This window comes from Eretmochelys imbricata, chromosome 19, assembly GCF_965152235.1.
Source record: "Eretmochelys imbricata isolate rEreImb1 chromosome 19, rEreImb1.hap1, whole genome shotgun sequence".
In the NCBI taxonomy this organism is placed as follows: Eukaryota; Metazoa; Chordata; order Testudines; family Cheloniidae; genus Eretmochelys; species Eretmochelys imbricata.
In genome coordinates, this window is record NC_135590.1 from 8,285,815 (window position 1) to 8,302,332 (window position 16,518).

The following is a 16,518-nucleotide window of genomic DNA, read 5'->3' on the forward strand; positions in this document are numbered from 1 at the left end:
TGGTTGTCAATGTTCTGATAATTTTTAATGATAAATGATTTCATTCTTTGCTTTCATCTTCTTGTTTAAATAAAGGGATGTAGCTGTCATCATACTCTCACTTGCTCTGGAGGTACAAAGGGCCCACTGCACTGTCTGCAGTGTCCACCTTTGAGTACATTACTTTGCCAGTGTCCCTTTCCATTACACCCAGTTTCAAAACACTAGAGGATTTTGCAGTGCACATTACCAGAACCTTGTGGTCCTTCTTAATCCTATGGCCATGTTCCTCAAGCTCCAGATACAACTCCCTCTCAGGAGTTGAACTGGTAACACAGAGTTCCAGATGGCTGTGTCTGGGCTGAATTCTAACCCTCAGCAACCTCACAATAGGTTGTCTCCACAAGTAAAATTTTCAAAAGTCCCTACATTCCATTTTCAAAAGTGAGTTAGGATCCTAAGTCCTATTGAGTTTCAATGAGACTTAGGTTCCTAAGTGCCTAAGTCACTTTTGAAAATGAGACTTACGGCCCGATTTTTAAAGGTATTTTGGTGCCTAGTGGGATTTACAAAAGCATCTGGGTGCCTAACACCATGGTTAACACTCAGTTAGGCATTGCAACACAGTGAAGAACAACGCCTAAATACCAGTAAAAATCTGGGCCTTTGTCACTTTTAAAAATGGAACTTGGGCACTTCTGAAAATTTTATCCCATAATCCTTTGCTTTTAACAAAAACTCTACACTACTTCTTAGACTGAAGTCTCTAGGCTTGACACAATCACAAGTCTAACAGTATCTAATGGCTCCATTATAAACTGGCCTTGTATTTTGGAATGCTTCCGTTTTCTTGGAGTGTAAGAAAACATTTTCCTGTGCATATTTCCTCCCAGAGTCCTATGAAGTATTATTTTGGAATCATTGTACAATAACAAGCATTAAAAGGAGGGTTAAGTTTAAGTTTGAAATTACCTTCCAGTTCATCTTTGGAAATTGTAATCTCCTTTCCATCATCATAAGGGATGGCTAGTGATTTAAAAAAAAATCAATATTATTCACAAGGAGAAAAAGCCACAAGTTTAGTGGAAAGACAGAGACAAGAATCCTGAGTTTCCCTATATGCACACAAAGCCCATAAGCTGGGGTAGTTTGGCCTTCTCCCTTTCTGTAACAGTTTGTACCAAGAGAAGTGTGACAAACTGAAAACTAATTAAAAAATTATAGGAACTTCCTTGACATTAAAAATACAAAAACAATCATTTTGAGTTAGACACATTTTAGGCCCAGATTCAGTTTACCCATTGCCACTTTTGTCTTCCCATTGCAAGCACTCCAGACAGTCAGGGGTTTGTGAGCAGAGCTTGAGCACTGTTTGGGTAAGAGAGTAACACATGGAATGATAGGGACAGACACTCAGGTGGTGTCAGTCATCCTGGTTTCATTGGCTTCCCTGGAGCTCTGATGATTTACGTCTGCAGAGGATCTACTCACAGTCTTTGCCTACCCAGTGCTGTTCACAAAGTGAAAATGGTGTTTTAGGTCAGTCTATCTCCATCTTTTTCAGTCTGGACCAATGACTTCAGCTCGTGATTCCAGCAGGGCTGAGGCATGTTTGCAGCATAGGGGCTGCAGTGATGTTTATGAGAATAGGGCACTTGGGATAAGTCATCCCAAGTTAGCGCCGCAGCCTCACAGAGAACATAGGGGAATAATATCCTGTTTCTGATACGTACTTATCACTCTTTTTTCCTCATTGGGGTCTTTCATTGTGACTGGGTCGCTGGCCTTGGAAGGGTTACTGATGCCTGAATGGTTGACAGCCTTTACCCGGAACTGGTATGTCTTTCCCTCTGTGAGGCACAAAACAGGGCACCTGCAGGTCTTCACGGGCATTTCATTGTATGGCATCCACTCGTCTGTGCCCGCCTCGCACCTGCAATGAAGCAAGACCATGCAGTACCTCCATGGTGTTCCCCCAATGTGGCAGTGGGCCTTCTGCAGGCTATAACTTTGGTAAAGAGACTGCTCAGTGCAACAAACATATGTTTACTCACAGGACTGCAGGCTGGGTATTTGCTGCTTTATTTAACTGCATCACAACATAATTGGGGTGGGAGGAGAAAATTCCCATTGATTAAACAGGAATTGAGGAGTGGAGCAGGGTGCCATCCCATAATATTCTGGGTATCCCCAGTAACCCTATCATGACCACTTTACTACAATAACATAAGCATACAGACCTTTCAATAAAATAACCGAAGATTGGACTTCCTCCACTATCGCTGGGTGCTACCCAGGAAAGGAGCAGGCAATCTTTATTTACATCATGGCATTTCACATTGAGGGGGGATCCAGGTGCACCGGCTGTTGCTGCCGTAGCATCTAAAGGAATATAGAGCAATTCTGTTAAGCTGTTCTTTCCTGCTTGTGTTCTGAATCTTTCAGTCTCCAAACACTCTGTTGTCTACAGAGAGAGGTTGTCATTTTGTGTTCAGCTTGCTGCAGAGTGCAACAGAGGAGACACACACACTCTGAGCTCTCTCTCGTGGAGATATTCATCCTGTTCTTTCCTCCTCTTCTTATTCATTTGTATTGCAGTAGCATTTAGGGCCCCATGGTGCTAGTGCTGTACAAACTCAGAACAAAAAGATGGTTCCTGCCCCAAAGAGTTTACAATCTTATCTATACTCTTTCTTGTTTCATTGTTGTCTTTGAGCGTGTAGGGAAAACAAACTGTCTGATCTGCATGGTGAGGAAAAAATCCACATTTTAAAACTGTAGATAAATGCATTGAGCTATAAAAGGAAGACATAACTCCAGAATACAACAATGGAGGAACTTCCTATATTATACTGTGACCCTAATAAATGTACAAGGAATGGAAAATATTAGCAAATTCAATTCTGAATAATTCATATTAAGAGTAATTTCTTTTAAGATTAATAACAAGGTCAATTTTTTTTTAAGATCTTGAGAAGAACAAGAACTGACCTACTCAGGGTATAAAAAAAATAATCCAGCATCTGATCAGAGTGAAAAACATTTGTCATGCTGATAAAGCAAACAGGTCCTGCAATTAGAACTGGACAACTGTCCAGCAACCCTGACCTTGTCTTGTAAATCTGAGTAAATGGCTGTTCAGTAACTCTTGTAACTGAAAGCCCACCGTCAATTCTCTGTTTGGCCATTAAGGGCTAAACTGGGTTCCCCACATCAAATCTGAGACGTGTGGCACAGAGCACTTCTCTGAGGGAAGGAATTCGCCCAATGGAGTAATGTCGCCATATCATGATGCTTCTGCATCCCTTGTGGGGATCACTGGCAAGAGTGTTTACATAGCATTGGTGCCATCCCTGCTTTCTCCTTACCCACCCCAACCCTGCCCCCAAATCCCACTGCATAGGGGAGCTGCAGAGCTGAGCTCCATGGTATGCAGACCCCCTGCAACAGCTCCCCAAGTCCTATGCTACTTTGGTTCTGATGTTTCTTGTACCCCACATTGCTGTGGAGAAGGGGGCAGGATTTGCCCCCCAACCCCACCCCAAAAGCAAATGAAATCTATTCTCTACCTCCAGTACTGCCTAGGCCACATCTGATAATTACAGGGGGAAGGATGTTGTGTGTGGTAAACAGGTAGGCCTTTGTTTTCTGTGTTTGGCACTAAGGATTCTGCTGTCCACAGAGGCAGGCAGCCATTTAATGCTCAGTTCAGTGCAGACTGCTACAGAGGAAACATGATGGGAAGTCAACGGGATTTGTGCCTAAAATCCCAAGTGCCTAAGTCACTATTGAAAACGGGATGCAGGCACTTTTGAAATTATCACCCCTGGGTTCAAGTTGGGGGCAATGTGGGAAGGCCTTTCATTGTGAGTGAGGCTGTGAATTTTCCCACCCCAATGGATTGGAAAAGGCCTTTTGCTTTAAACAGGATAGAAATCTCTAGGTACCTCTAACAAACACGTAAGCACTCTGCTCATTGTACCCATCCAGTGTAGGGACACGGATAGTGTAGAATCCCTCGTCTTCTTTGTAAGCACACAACACGGTCAAAGAAGCCTCGCGATCCAGACACTTTATTTGCTGGCGATCGGAATCCTTCAGAAACTCGCCTGCAGGGAAATGAAAACTCAGTGGAACTCCACCTGAATGATGCCCTGTTCAGAGGGGCATGTAGCACTTGCACAGAGTGTAAAATGCTAGCAGGACGGGCACTGCAGGGGACCCTGGGCCTATGCTAACACAACACTGCTGCACAGCTAGCAAGGCCCAGATCCTCAAAGAGATTTGATTTCAATGGGAGTTAAGTGCATGAATACCTTTGAGTTGCTGAGCCCAAGTTACTTCTGCCTAGTAGTAGATCTGAGGCATTACAGGCTAAGCTCATTAGCCAGATGAGGAACAAGCTCAAACCCCTGCCTTCTGAGACGCAGTCACACTCTGGCCACATCCTTCTACTTGTTATCCTTTGCTCTTGCTGTACACCAATGCGGGAGGTTTGGGACTAACTTCTACTCAGTGCGGCGGACCCTGAGCCAGAGGAGTAAGTCCATTCACTCTCAGTAAATAGCAGGCATTTGTCCTGAGGGCCACAAGGAGCCATGACACATAGTAACAGTAGCTAGCACTTTTCATGAGCAGATCTCACACTGTCATACAAAGGAGCTTGGTACCCTCATTTTACATATAGGGAAACTGAGGCACAGAGCAGGGAAATGACTTGCCCAAGGTCACCCAACAGGCCAGTGGCAGAGCCAGGCTTAGAATCCGTGCACAAATGTACACCAAGCCAGTGTATTTTGGCTCTATCCCCAAGCTTTGGGAGAGTTCAGATATGGATCTAAACTCTGTGATCCAGGCCCATCTCTAGAACACAGCGCAGTCTGCTGCTTGCACAGCTGATTCTAGCAGGCCTACTTGTAAAACAAAGGCAGTCTTACTGTGTTGCTCCTGGGATAGGTGCAGCCTCCCACAGTTTAAAGGCACAGAGGCAATTCACATCCTGGCAAAGACCAGTGTCCTTGATTTTGCCTCTCTGTTTGTAACTTACCCTCCTACAGGCTGTCTGGGAGGCCTACCTTTTACTTCATTCGCCAGTGTCTCCTCTGGCTTTACAGGAATATAATAGCAACATTTTGCACTTCCACTGTATAGAACCAAGGTTCCTAACAACTCTTTATAAACATGAATTAATTAAGGCTCATGTCACCCCACGAAGCAGGTCTGTATTCTTATCCTTGTTTTACAGATGAAGAAATGGAGGCTCAAGTTAAGGGACATGCCAGAACTGGGGCAGAACTGGGAACAGAACCCAGGAATCCTGGCATCCAGTTCTCTTCTGCAAGCACTAGACCAGAGCTTATAGGGGGAAAGCAGTCGTACCAAAGAAAGCTATGTGGATATGAATACACACCGTCTCTGAACCAGGTGATATCTCGTTGGTGTTGAAGTAGATCAGAAGAAAAGAAGCAGGAAAGGGTAAAAGGTTCCTTCTCTCTGGAGAATAGGGGCTTCAGTGAAAAGGCAAAATCTGCCTCCTGGCCAATGAGTGATCCTATGAAACAAGAGCAAAACCATGCAGCCATGATTAAGGCTACAGTTTTGTCACGGAGGTCACGATGGTCACAGAAATCGTGAATTTGAGTCAAACTGAGTGGTGTTGTAACCTAGCGCTCAGGGTTGCAGCGCCACTCAGATTTGGTCCTTCTGCCCCTCTGTCTCCTGAGAGATGGATGAACCAAACCTGAGTGGCGCTGCGACCCCATGTGCCGGTCTCAAAGCCCAGCACGGGGAGCTGGCCCCAGCTCTGTGGAACAGGAGCTGCTGTTTTGGGGTGAGTGCGGGACTCCTCATTCTGTAATCCCCACCCTGCTTTCAGAACATAAGAATGGCCATACTAAATCAGATCAAAGGTCCATCTAGCCCCGTATCCTGTCTTCCGATGGCGGCCAATGCCAGGTGCTTCAGAGGGAATGAACAGAATAGGTCATCATCAAGTGATCTATCCCTTGTTGCCCATTCCCAACTTCTGACAAACAGAGGCTTAGGACACCAGAGTCTTATCGGTTTTTCCCCACACCTCTGCTGTGAAATTTACTAAAAGTTTCCAAGCCCAAATTACAGCCCTAGTCATGATAAAAACAAGAGTCTCCTCGGTTCATGTCATTATTGTGGTCATTCATCTAGTGCCATAGGTATGTGTAGTGCTTTTCATAAACATCAGGCTACTGGGAAGAGGGACACCTTGTCTGAATCTGTGCCGGGGGCCTCGGCCCATACATAAAAACTCAGCAACAATAATTTACTCACTTTTGTATATTTCTGAATCGAATCCTGACTCTTTCCCATAATATTCTGCAAAAGAAGGGGGAGGGGATGGGAGGAATAAACACATTTAACAAATTTATGTTTCAATATTTATCTTCCTCTTAATAATATGCAATGATACTTAACTCTTATGTATTGTATCACTTCTTCGAAATATGGTCCACTACAAACATTAAATATTAGCCTTCAAAACACACCTGGGTGGTGACTTCTTCAAGCAGGAACACTTTCCAATGCAGAGCCTTTTACTAGCTTAACAAACTGATAAGGATCACTTCACCCATAAGTGAAATGCAGCCACCCCTGGGGCAGAGCCTGGCATCTACTCAACACCACATGGCAACACTATGCAACAACACAGGAATGGAAGGGAAGAAGAATATTCTGTTGAAAGTGCTGGGGAGATTTAGGACAGCAGAACATATTAGTTACTGAAGCTGGAATATGGCCTGGACACCGAGGTTAAGCTGCCGTACCACTACAGAAAACGATATGGGATCTTTAGTGACCACATATGCCTGGACCTCAGGTTTGTGACTCATCCCAAAGACAGCATGTCCAGAAGTACAGAATGTTCCAAGACATGGGCTCACTACTGGCTCAGAGGGAAAAGTGTCATACACTGAATCACCAGCAGCGCTTATTGCGGCACCTACGTGTTTCTTGGAGGTCTCTCCCATGAAAACAACAATCCTAGCCAAACCTTGCAAACTGCTGGGATCACAGAACAAAGTCTAGTGGCTTTGAGCTTAATGCAACGTAATCCCGCAGCTGAAGGAACTCAAGAATTCCAAAACAAGATGAAAATGATTGTGTTTCTTAAACCTCTCATCCTAAATAAATGCATATAAGAATTGATCACATTCATTCTTTCTCAGTAGCCAGTACATGGCAATTAAAATGGATGGAAATCAGGAATCTCAGACCAGGACATTCTGATATCTTTTCCAGAAGTGATTTTCTGTTGCTGTGATGAAAGGGAAGGCAGACAAAACTTTGCACTGCTATGGGGAAATCCCACATTCAGAAGTAGCCTCTCACTTGTTGTTTCCATCTGTCCTGGGCCACAATGAATCATGAAGGTGGCACGCTTTGAGCGTGGCATGAGGAGTGGGGAAGGGAAAGCATTGCTTTAAGGGCATACCTGCTGGCCAGGTAGAAAGGATGGTCCTAAATGAATGAAGCCATGTGATAGCATTATACAGTCATAGGCAGAAGATGGTGAATGGGTGGCAATGACTAAAGAGGGGAGTCATGGAGAACATCAAAGGGACATGCTGGGTTCATCAAGGATAACAAAGAACCCCAAAATATCATTGATAGGCAGGGCAGCCCCACTAACCTAGAGAGCCGTTTGGGCTTGGGACCGCCTAAGACATCAAAGGTATGTCAGGCAATGCAGGGGCCAAGAGAACGACTGCCAATGGCCTGCTTAGTGGGACATGGAGAACTTCCAGGCCAAGCCCTATGGCTTTGCTTTGGATTCTGTTTTCAGACTGTTAAACACAAATAGCAAAAGGAAGGGGCATGTTACCAGGACGGCATCAGGCAGGGTCAGGGGAGAAGGAACAACACAGGCCTGCCAACAGCAAATGTAAGAAGCAATATTTGGAAGTGCCAATAGCATAGAGTTCTGCTCCGACCAGAGACTTCATAAAAGAGAATTTGATCTGGTACTAAGTGGTGCTAGGACAGCTGTCTCCTCCAAGGAGGTTTTCTATAATAGATTCATAGATTCCAAGGCCAGAAGGGACCATTGTGATCAGCTAGTCTGACCTCCTGTATAACATGGGCCACAGAACTCCTCCAAAATAATTCCTAGCACAGATCTTTTAGAAAAACATCCCCCAACCCTTGGTAAATTGTTCCAATAGTTAGTTACCCTCACTGGTAAAAGTTTACACCTTATTTCCAATCTGAATTTGTCTAGCTTCAGCTTCCAGCCATTTGATTGTGCTATATCTTTCTCTGCTAGACCGAAGACCCCCATTATTAAATATTTGTTCCCCATGTAAGTACTTTTAGACTATGATCAAGTCACCCCTGAACCTTCTCTTTGTTAAATTAAATAGATTGTGCTCCTTCAATCTATCACTACAAGGCAGGTTTTCTAGTCCTTTAATTTTTCTCATGGCTCTTCTCTGAACCTTCTTCACATTTTCCGACTGTTGTTTAACATCCTCTTGAGATACTAGTGGAATGGAAAGAGTGATAGAATTGTGGTGTATTGAAAATCGTGTTACAGTTATAAGCTATCACTTTAATTCTCATGGGTTTCAGGGGCTCTGTAGGAAGTGTGCAATCTGGGTTTTTCAGCAGTCAGTCTGCAAAGAACCAGCCTAGAGGAAGGTGCAGTGAGTTGTGCCTCAATCTCTGGAGCAGCCTGCTTTCTCTATGCTTGTTTTTGGTTCTTGCGTGTTAGTATTCTGGATTTTAAGAAATAAAGTCATGTTTAAATTGCAACCTTTTAGACAGAGCATTTTATGTTTTTATCTAATTTTTCTGTTTGTATGCTGTGAACATAACAAGAATCATTTGCCTTGCTCTGTTGTCACACCTGTTTTTTTTTTTTTTTTCTCACAAGTAGGGTTTGAAAAGAGTGATTGGGAGAGAGAACGAGGGCGGGTACTCTGTGACCTTTCTCGTGCATGTTATTCAGACCACCCTACTTCTGCTTCTCTCCTTTGGAAGCAGTGGAAAGTGTATTTTCCAGTGCTGTGTGCTGCTTGTTTTCATGCCATTTCATCTATCAGCACCAAGTCAGTTTCATGCCCCTTGCGGAATTTATTGCCAATTCAGGGCAGTAAATCAAGCCAGTTGGAATGTATCCAATCACTCATGGAAGGATCTGGTTTCTGCTGTCTTTTCCCAGGATCTATTCATAGTTTTAAGCTCCTGATTCTTAGAGATATATGGCCTGATTTTCCAAGGCACAGAGACACTAAAGTCAATGGGATCTGTGGCTACTCTCACCACCTCTGAAAACCAGGCTAACACAATAAGTCATATAAATACTGCAGTGTGGAATTCCTTCACCATGACAGCCAAACTTTCACTCACACGTTTCCTGCCTGGACTGCCCAATAAATTGTTCTTTATTGCTTTCTTAGCTGCAAATAAATGCCACCATCCAATAGACTTTGCACACTGAAGCCCATGTGGTTCCATTGCTTAGCTTTCGGGAGTTCACCTTTGCTCTGTTTGGATGGTGCAATGTACAAGAGTTCTTGGCAGAAGATCATGCTGTTATGTGTGCTTTTGATTTGCATCTCAGTTTGATTTGCACCCCCGGGGGGCAGATGAGAGAACAAACAACATGTGACAGATGGTAGCCACATTGCTTAATGGAAGGGGCTTAGTTACTACAGTGATGAGCCTGCTATAAGAACCCAATAGTATGGAATAGTTGTACACCCCCGAGCTTTTTACATACTTGCTGCATTAGGATAAGAATTATCCAGGCTGGTCCGCCATGCAAACTAAGGGCTGCCATTGTTATTATAAGTAGAGTTGGGTGAATACCAGCAAACTGAAAAATTTGTTAATTAAAAAAAAAAATGGTTTTGGGTCAAACCGAAAACATTTATCCAATTTTTCTGCAAATCAGAAAGTCGAAAAAAAAATTAAATTCAAGTTGAACAAAATGTTTCATTTCAGTTCCAAGCACTTTAAAAACGTTTTTGATGGTTTGAATAAAAAAAGCAAAGGAAATTGTGAAACAGAAAGTACTTTTGCACCAAAATATGGAAATATTTGGATTATTTTAGGGGGTTTTATCACCAAATCAGTTTGGTGAAATTGACACAAATTTGCAAAACTTTTTGGTGTTGCCAAATCTGCTTTTTTTGCTCCCCCACCCCCACAAAAAGCTTTGTGCATAACATTTTGCCCGGTTCTAATTATAAGTGAATATCTGTCTGCAACTGGAGTGTGTATGTGCATGTGTGTATGTGCGTGCGTGCTGATTCTGACTCACGTAGGGCACTATTTAACAACAGATTTTAAAGATAGCATAAACAAAACATGACCCTTAAAATTCTTTGGGCACATTCTGTTCTTGTGAAAGCTGAGTCTACAAAGGAGATCCAGATTTTATCAGTGCACAACATGCAAAGGAATGGTGATAACATGGCCGAGGATGGAGTAGAGAATTTTTTGAATCATATATACTTTTATAAGACCCAGCTTTCTGAGTAATCGACCAAGCTGGCTTTTACATCTCACATTGCCACAGAACCTCATCTCTCTCATACCAATAAGACCTTTGAAGCAGTCGGTTCACCTCCTATTCCAGAATGGTATCGGTTCCCATCTCTGTTATTCTATTGCCCATGTCAGTCTCACTGAGCATGTTTAGCTGTCTATAGTTCTGTAGGACTATTCCAGTCCAGGTTTTTATGACAGCATTGTTTTATATATAGATTAGAAATGTCAAGGTCTAAACAATGACCCCATGAGATGCCATTGCATATTCCCTAGAGCGTGGCATAATTTCCCTTTGTAAGTACCAGCACTTTATTTCCAGTTGTTTCCCCATGCATCTGGCTTTAGCTTGGGCAGAATCTTGCTGTATATTTGTCTTGCTATAAAGGAATTCATAAAAAGGGTCCATGCAGCTTATCTTGGGATGACAACAGATACAGGGAGAGGAGAGCCCTGAATGCTCTTCTGTTGGGTTACACTCCGCAACGAGAACTGTGTGTTCTGTGAAGCTCTGCCTGGAGAGAGATCTGGGAAAAACAGTGCTCTCAAACTGACATTCAGAAAAAACAACTAGATCCTCCACAGACCTGCTGTACTTTGAACTGCAGGGCCTGGTAGTATCACTGCAGAAGGGGTCAGCAGCCAGACACAGCACACCTTCACTGCAGTGATGTTAGTCCACTTCAGGGCTAAATTCTGGGCTGTGTCCAGAAAGGGTCTGAAAGATTTTGGCTGAGTCCAGAGGGGCCACAAGGGACTGAGGCAGAGTAGCCATCTTTGAGGTGTATCTGGGCAGGCCCTGAGGGAGAGGGCCTGACAGGCTCTGACAGAAAGGGTGTGAGGGAGAGATTTGGCCTGAATCCAGTGGCCTGACTGGGAAGCCAGTTCCATAGCGACTGCTGGTGTAGGAAGCACTGATTCTCTGTTGTGGTCTCCAGGGTATTGCACTAAGCTGCTACAAAACAGCATTTCAGAAATTAAACAAGGGCACCCAGAGAATCGTGGCAGTGGCCCTTGGCTGGATCCTGCCAACAAGAAGTCCCTATGGCCCAGACTGACAGCAGTCTAAAGGACTGGGGGATGAGAATGGGACCCTGACTCAGAACAGCCAGGAACTTCAGGCTTCCACCCAAAGGCTATTGCAGAGGCAGAAGGGGAAAGAATGGTGACAGTCAGATGTAGGCTAAGCTAGATCCCTGGGTTATAAATACTGGGTCTCATTGTAACATGAGTCCAGCCATTTTGATTTCTGTTTGTTTAAACAGAACACACTCTAGTTAAAATCTTTTTAACTCAACTCCTGACAACAGCAAACACCAGGAGAAGAGCTCTTTCAAAGAAGGGCTATTGCTGTTAGACCACACAAGCTGACCCTGACCATTTGCATGAAACTCCACTAGACGAACTTCCATGCCTCTAACCAAAGTGATCTCACTCCCTGCTTTAAATAAGAGAGGAAATAAAACCATGAAGAAAAACAATCTGTAGGTAGAGTGTTATAATAAAAAAAAAGTGTGTATGGAAATAAGCTGCTAGCAACTCTGCTTTGCACATGTTACGACTTAGACTAGGGAGGGATAGGTTAGTGGCAAGTCAAATGAGTACGAACTAAGGCTCAGATCCTCAAAGGTATTTTGATTTCACTGGAAGGTAGGAGACCTAAATATCTTTGCGGCTCAGGGCCTAAAATTTTGTGCATAAGAAAAGTTAATCTGATATGGATTTTCTTTCTTAGGTTTGTAGTTAATTTACCAACAACCTTTCTGATGAGTTGGCTATTTGTCTCTGTAATGACAATAGAAATTGTTTTATGGACAGTTTACCATGGAAAACATATTGATTGATGCTTTTTAAATATATTTTTTAAATCCAATTGTTCTTCCCTCCTACCTCTCCCCCCATCTCGAAGGCTTAGCTAGACAACCCACTGCATCCCCTTGTTCATGTGTATGTGGTTAATACAGTAATTTCTTTTAATGAAAACAAATAGAAGAATCCATAAAAAATGTTTAAAAGGAAACTTACTCTGGACAAGCACCGTAGCAAATGAATAGGCCTCACCATATGGATTTTTAACTTCGACACTGTATTCAGCAGAGTCTTCCAAGGAGCATCTGTAAGAAATGGTTTGTTTTTCCTTTTAAGTTTCAGTCTTTGATGCTTCCGCTGGAGGGTTAACTCTGAGCAGTGCATGTCAATAGGGGTTGGTCTTTAAGACCAAAAGTTAAAAGAGAAGTCTTGTTTTTTGCCAAGTCTTTTTTGGAATGCAGGAGTCGGGCATTATTGACACTTAGAAGTCAAATAATAGAATTATAGAATATCAGGGTTGGAAGGGACCTCAGGAGGTCATCTAGTCCAACCCCCTGCTCAATATATTGTTCTTTTGATATACAAGGAATTATGCACATAAGGTGAGATTCTCAGAATAAGGGCCTATGCATCACATTAATTCCACTGAAGACCTGGCCTTATATATATTACACATATATCTTGCAGCCTTTTTGTTTCTGTAGAAAGGTATCAGTCCATCCAGATTTGTACAGTGCCCTGAGTACACTTAATGCCAAAATGATGAGGTATCCCTAATGTACTGTAGGAAACAAAGTAGAGTAATGAGGATCTGCAATAGATCATAGAGATTTTGCATCTACCTCCATTTATACAGGTTCAAACAAAATAAAATAATATTTAAAGCCCAATGAGCTATTAGAAGTGTTGGGTCAACCTCACAATGGGCAGAGATTTGGTCCAGGTAAGTTCCTAGAGCCCTGGAGCAAGGCAGTGGAGAATCAGACTCCAGATGCATTTCCAGTCCTCCTCCAGCCCTCTTTGTTCTACAGAACTGGCCTGGGAATCTCAGCAGACCAGGCCTTGCTGCTAATGAAGAAGGAGCTAAGCAGAAGGTCTGTACATTACCTATTGATGTCTAGTGTGAGCATGCCAAACTTGTTCTGGATCCTGTATTTCCCTGCTGGAGCCAGTCGGGGATCAATACGGACTCCATTTTTATACCTAGTTGAATATAAAATGACACACTGTTCAAGAGGGATGTTCTAGTTTAGATGAAAATTAATGGGTATATTTAACAGCTTGTTTTCAAAGTAACACCATCAGCCACATATATTCCATGGGGCACAGCAGAACAGGGGAGTGGACAGCTGGTCACAGCTCTCTGATTCTCTGCCCCAGCACAAGTTAGAGCAGTCTCAGGGCTGCTTTACCTTGTTCCACCTGGCTATGGTTGCCTAGGGACCAAAAAAGCTGGGTATTGCCCGAGTGCATCACTCTCCAACCACTCCACCTGCTCGCTGCTTCCTACCTCATTTGTTTCCCCCCGCCCTCGCTCTGGCGGTTGCAGGAAGGGAGGTATAGGAGCTGGTTTTTTTGGTTCTGACTACTGCAGACATCTGGCTCCCTTTGCACTGCTGGAAAGGTGCAAAGGGACCAGAGTAGGGAAGTTAATCTGCCCCCAAAGCCCATCTGAAACTTTGACAGTAGAGGAGATTTTCCCCTAGTAAAGTCATTGAAATTAATGTTTGACTATTTCAGGCATTTTCATTTGAGGACAATCAATTTGACTGTCAAACTGAGCAAGGACCTTGGTGCACAATGTGTGAAATGTTATTCCTGGCCTCCTTGTTGTTTCTGCCCGGCTGTTGTTAACAGTAACTTCTGCAGACAATCCTAAGAGATCTCAATAACATTTTCCATCCTGTGAGTTTGTAACTAAGCAAAGCTCAGTAAACAGAAAAGAGTCACTTCATATTTCTCAAATTTTAGGGGCCAGGGCAGTTTAATCCCAAGGCACGTACGGTATCCTGACTGTTAGTCCAGCCCTGATGGCGAATGTCCAGTGTGTCTGCACCTGTCTAGTGCATTGGAGAAATAGTCTCGTCGGCTCTAAGATGCTGGCCAATGACTAAGATTCATGAGCACAAGCCGGAGATGGGGGGGCTTTAGCACAATGGCCACTCTCCAAAGCTAAGTTCGGTATTGGTACATAGGTGACACTGCTCTGACAGCTGAGATAACTCTGGAGGGAGTGAATCAAAGAGGTCACATTCTGAAAAAGTTTGTATGGAACCGTCTTTAAGAGCAAATGTAAAGCCTGTTCATAAACCTCCCTGAAGCTTGTAACGGGCTAGAGGAATTGAGTCAGTTCCACCAATGTACAATTCTTCTTGTTTAGTTTGCTTATTTGTGTAACTCGAATAGCTCTAGACGTGGATTGTAAGCTCTTTGGGGCAGGGACTTGTTCTGTGCTTGTACGGTGCCCAGCACAGTGGGACCCTGTTCCATGATTGGGGCTCCTAAGTGCTACTACAATACAAATAAATAATAAAATAACATTGCCTCATTTAGGCATCTCTGGAGTGCTCAGTCCTACACTCTGCATTGGATACAAGGGTTTACTACAGTTTATGGGAAGACTATAATGTAAACTAAAAAGGCCATCTCCTCCTTTGAGTAGCAGCCTATTTGTAGAAGTCTCCTGTTCTCTCCCCTCTAGCAAACCTCCCCCGCAGGTCAAAATAAAAGCAAGGATGACGTCCAGACCAGAAGGAAGATTAGAAACAACAGCTCCTAAACTGGAACATACTAGGAGTTTCTTGAAATATTTTGTGTCATCCTTTTCTACAGATGGGTAAATAAATAAATAATCCCTGATCAGAGTCAACAGAAGCATCCCGTCTATACAGCAACAACACCCCTGCTTGGAAGAAACATACCTCTTATCATTGCTTACTCTGGAACAGCTGATTTTCTGCCACCATCACACTGAAATGCTACGTGGACTGTATATATCTGGGCTAAATCAACAACTAATTTGTCCCACCGAGATAAGATATTTGCTAATGGGCATGAGCCACAGAGTTTTGGATCCAGATTCAGTACTCCCCAGAGTTTGAGGGTGTTGGTCTCTGAGGTTTTGGGCTGGTTTAATCTCTGCCAAAGAACCTAGACTTTTGGGACTTAGCCTGACCACTGTCAAACTTGTTAAAGAGAGATATCATAAATTATTTTAAGAGACTGCAGGAGGGCTTCCTCTAAGTATCAAAATCTGTTTGTGCTGGGGGCTCATTTACTTCTGGTCTGAAGCCAAATCGAAAGCTTTAGGGAGTAGTCTTGTTATTATGTAATACGTTCTAGTACACAACTATAAAGGGCCTCAGAGTCTTCCCTAGCTCGGCTCAGAACTTCTCTGTAACACGCTGTGTTTGAACAGGTGTAGGTGGTGCAGCAGCAGCATGGGAGAAAGGGCGAGACCTTTCCTTCTATTCCAGAGGAGGGAGAAGGAAATGTTCTTTCGTTTTCTGGTGAGAGCTTCCACATGGAAATCAGAAGAGGGTATAACCAGGTGGGAAGGAGGATCAGAATCAGGCCCTTTTGAAACAAATGAGCATTCCACAACTGCCTATTTGCAGACACCAGAGTCTGGGGTAACAGGTTTTCCTGCTCCTCTCCAGTGCTCATACATACCTCCTCATACCCAGGCACCTCCAAACTCAGAACGCATACAGAGATACATAGGCAACTGCCCCTGCACATGCACATGCCTGTGTCCTGAGCCTGATATCATTTACACTGGCATTTATCAGGAGTAATTTCACTGAAGTCCCTGGAATTACATATGTAAGCCTCGCTTGCTGAGTGTAGCCCTGTCTCCCTGTAATGGATGAACCATGCTGAGATTCTTATAGCTCAGGCAGTAGACTAGAGGCTCACGCTTTTAGGTCCATAAGTCCTGGGTTCTATCCACACTGCTGACAACACAGTCAGAGGTGCTGGGTTATACACTGGTGAGAGTTCAATATCAAGCATTCATCAACTGCTGAGACTTCATTTCCAGGATTGTGGTCTCTGATAAGAGCTGCGTCAGAAAGGCCACAATGGGTGTAGGCAACAGGCCTGAGCTGACATCCATTGGAGCCAAATGGCAAAGCTCCCATTTGCTTTAGCAGTGCAGAATCTGGACCCATACGGGCCTGATGCTTACTTACACTAAGGCCC

At 43.6% G+C, this 16,518-nt stretch overlaps 1 protein-coding gene and 1 long non-coding RNA gene across 2 annotated transcripts in view; one reads left to right on the forward strand and one right to left on the reverse strand.

Annotated features, from left to right (window-relative positions):
* Positions 1–16,518, forward strand: part of LOC144277196 (uncharacterized) — a 73,598-nt gene that overhangs the window by 47,351 nt on the left and 9,729 nt on the right. The gene's annotated exons all lie outside the window — the stretch shown is intronic.
* Positions 1–16,518, reverse strand: part of MYOM3 (myomesin 3) — a 55,625-nt gene that overhangs the window by 32,244 nt on the left and 6,863 nt on the right. Inside the window, exons 5-12 of the mRNA XM_077837998.1 lie at positions 13,423–13,518; positions 12,532–12,620; positions 6,286–6,330; positions 5,390–5,530; positions 3,927–4,088; positions 2,220–2,361; positions 1,713–1,912; positions 952–1,005 (exon numbers count right to left, since the gene is read on the reverse strand). Coding sequence (XP_077694124.1) covers positions 952–1,005; positions 1,713–1,912; positions 2,220–2,361; positions 3,927–4,088; positions 5,390–5,530; positions 6,286–6,330; positions 12,532–12,620; positions 13,423–13,518 — 929 coding nt within the window. The remainder of the gene's footprint in view (positions 1–951; positions 1,006–1,712; positions 1,913–2,219; positions 2,362–3,926; positions 4,089–5,389; positions 5,531–6,285; positions 6,331–12,531; positions 12,621–13,422; positions 13,519–16,518) is intronic.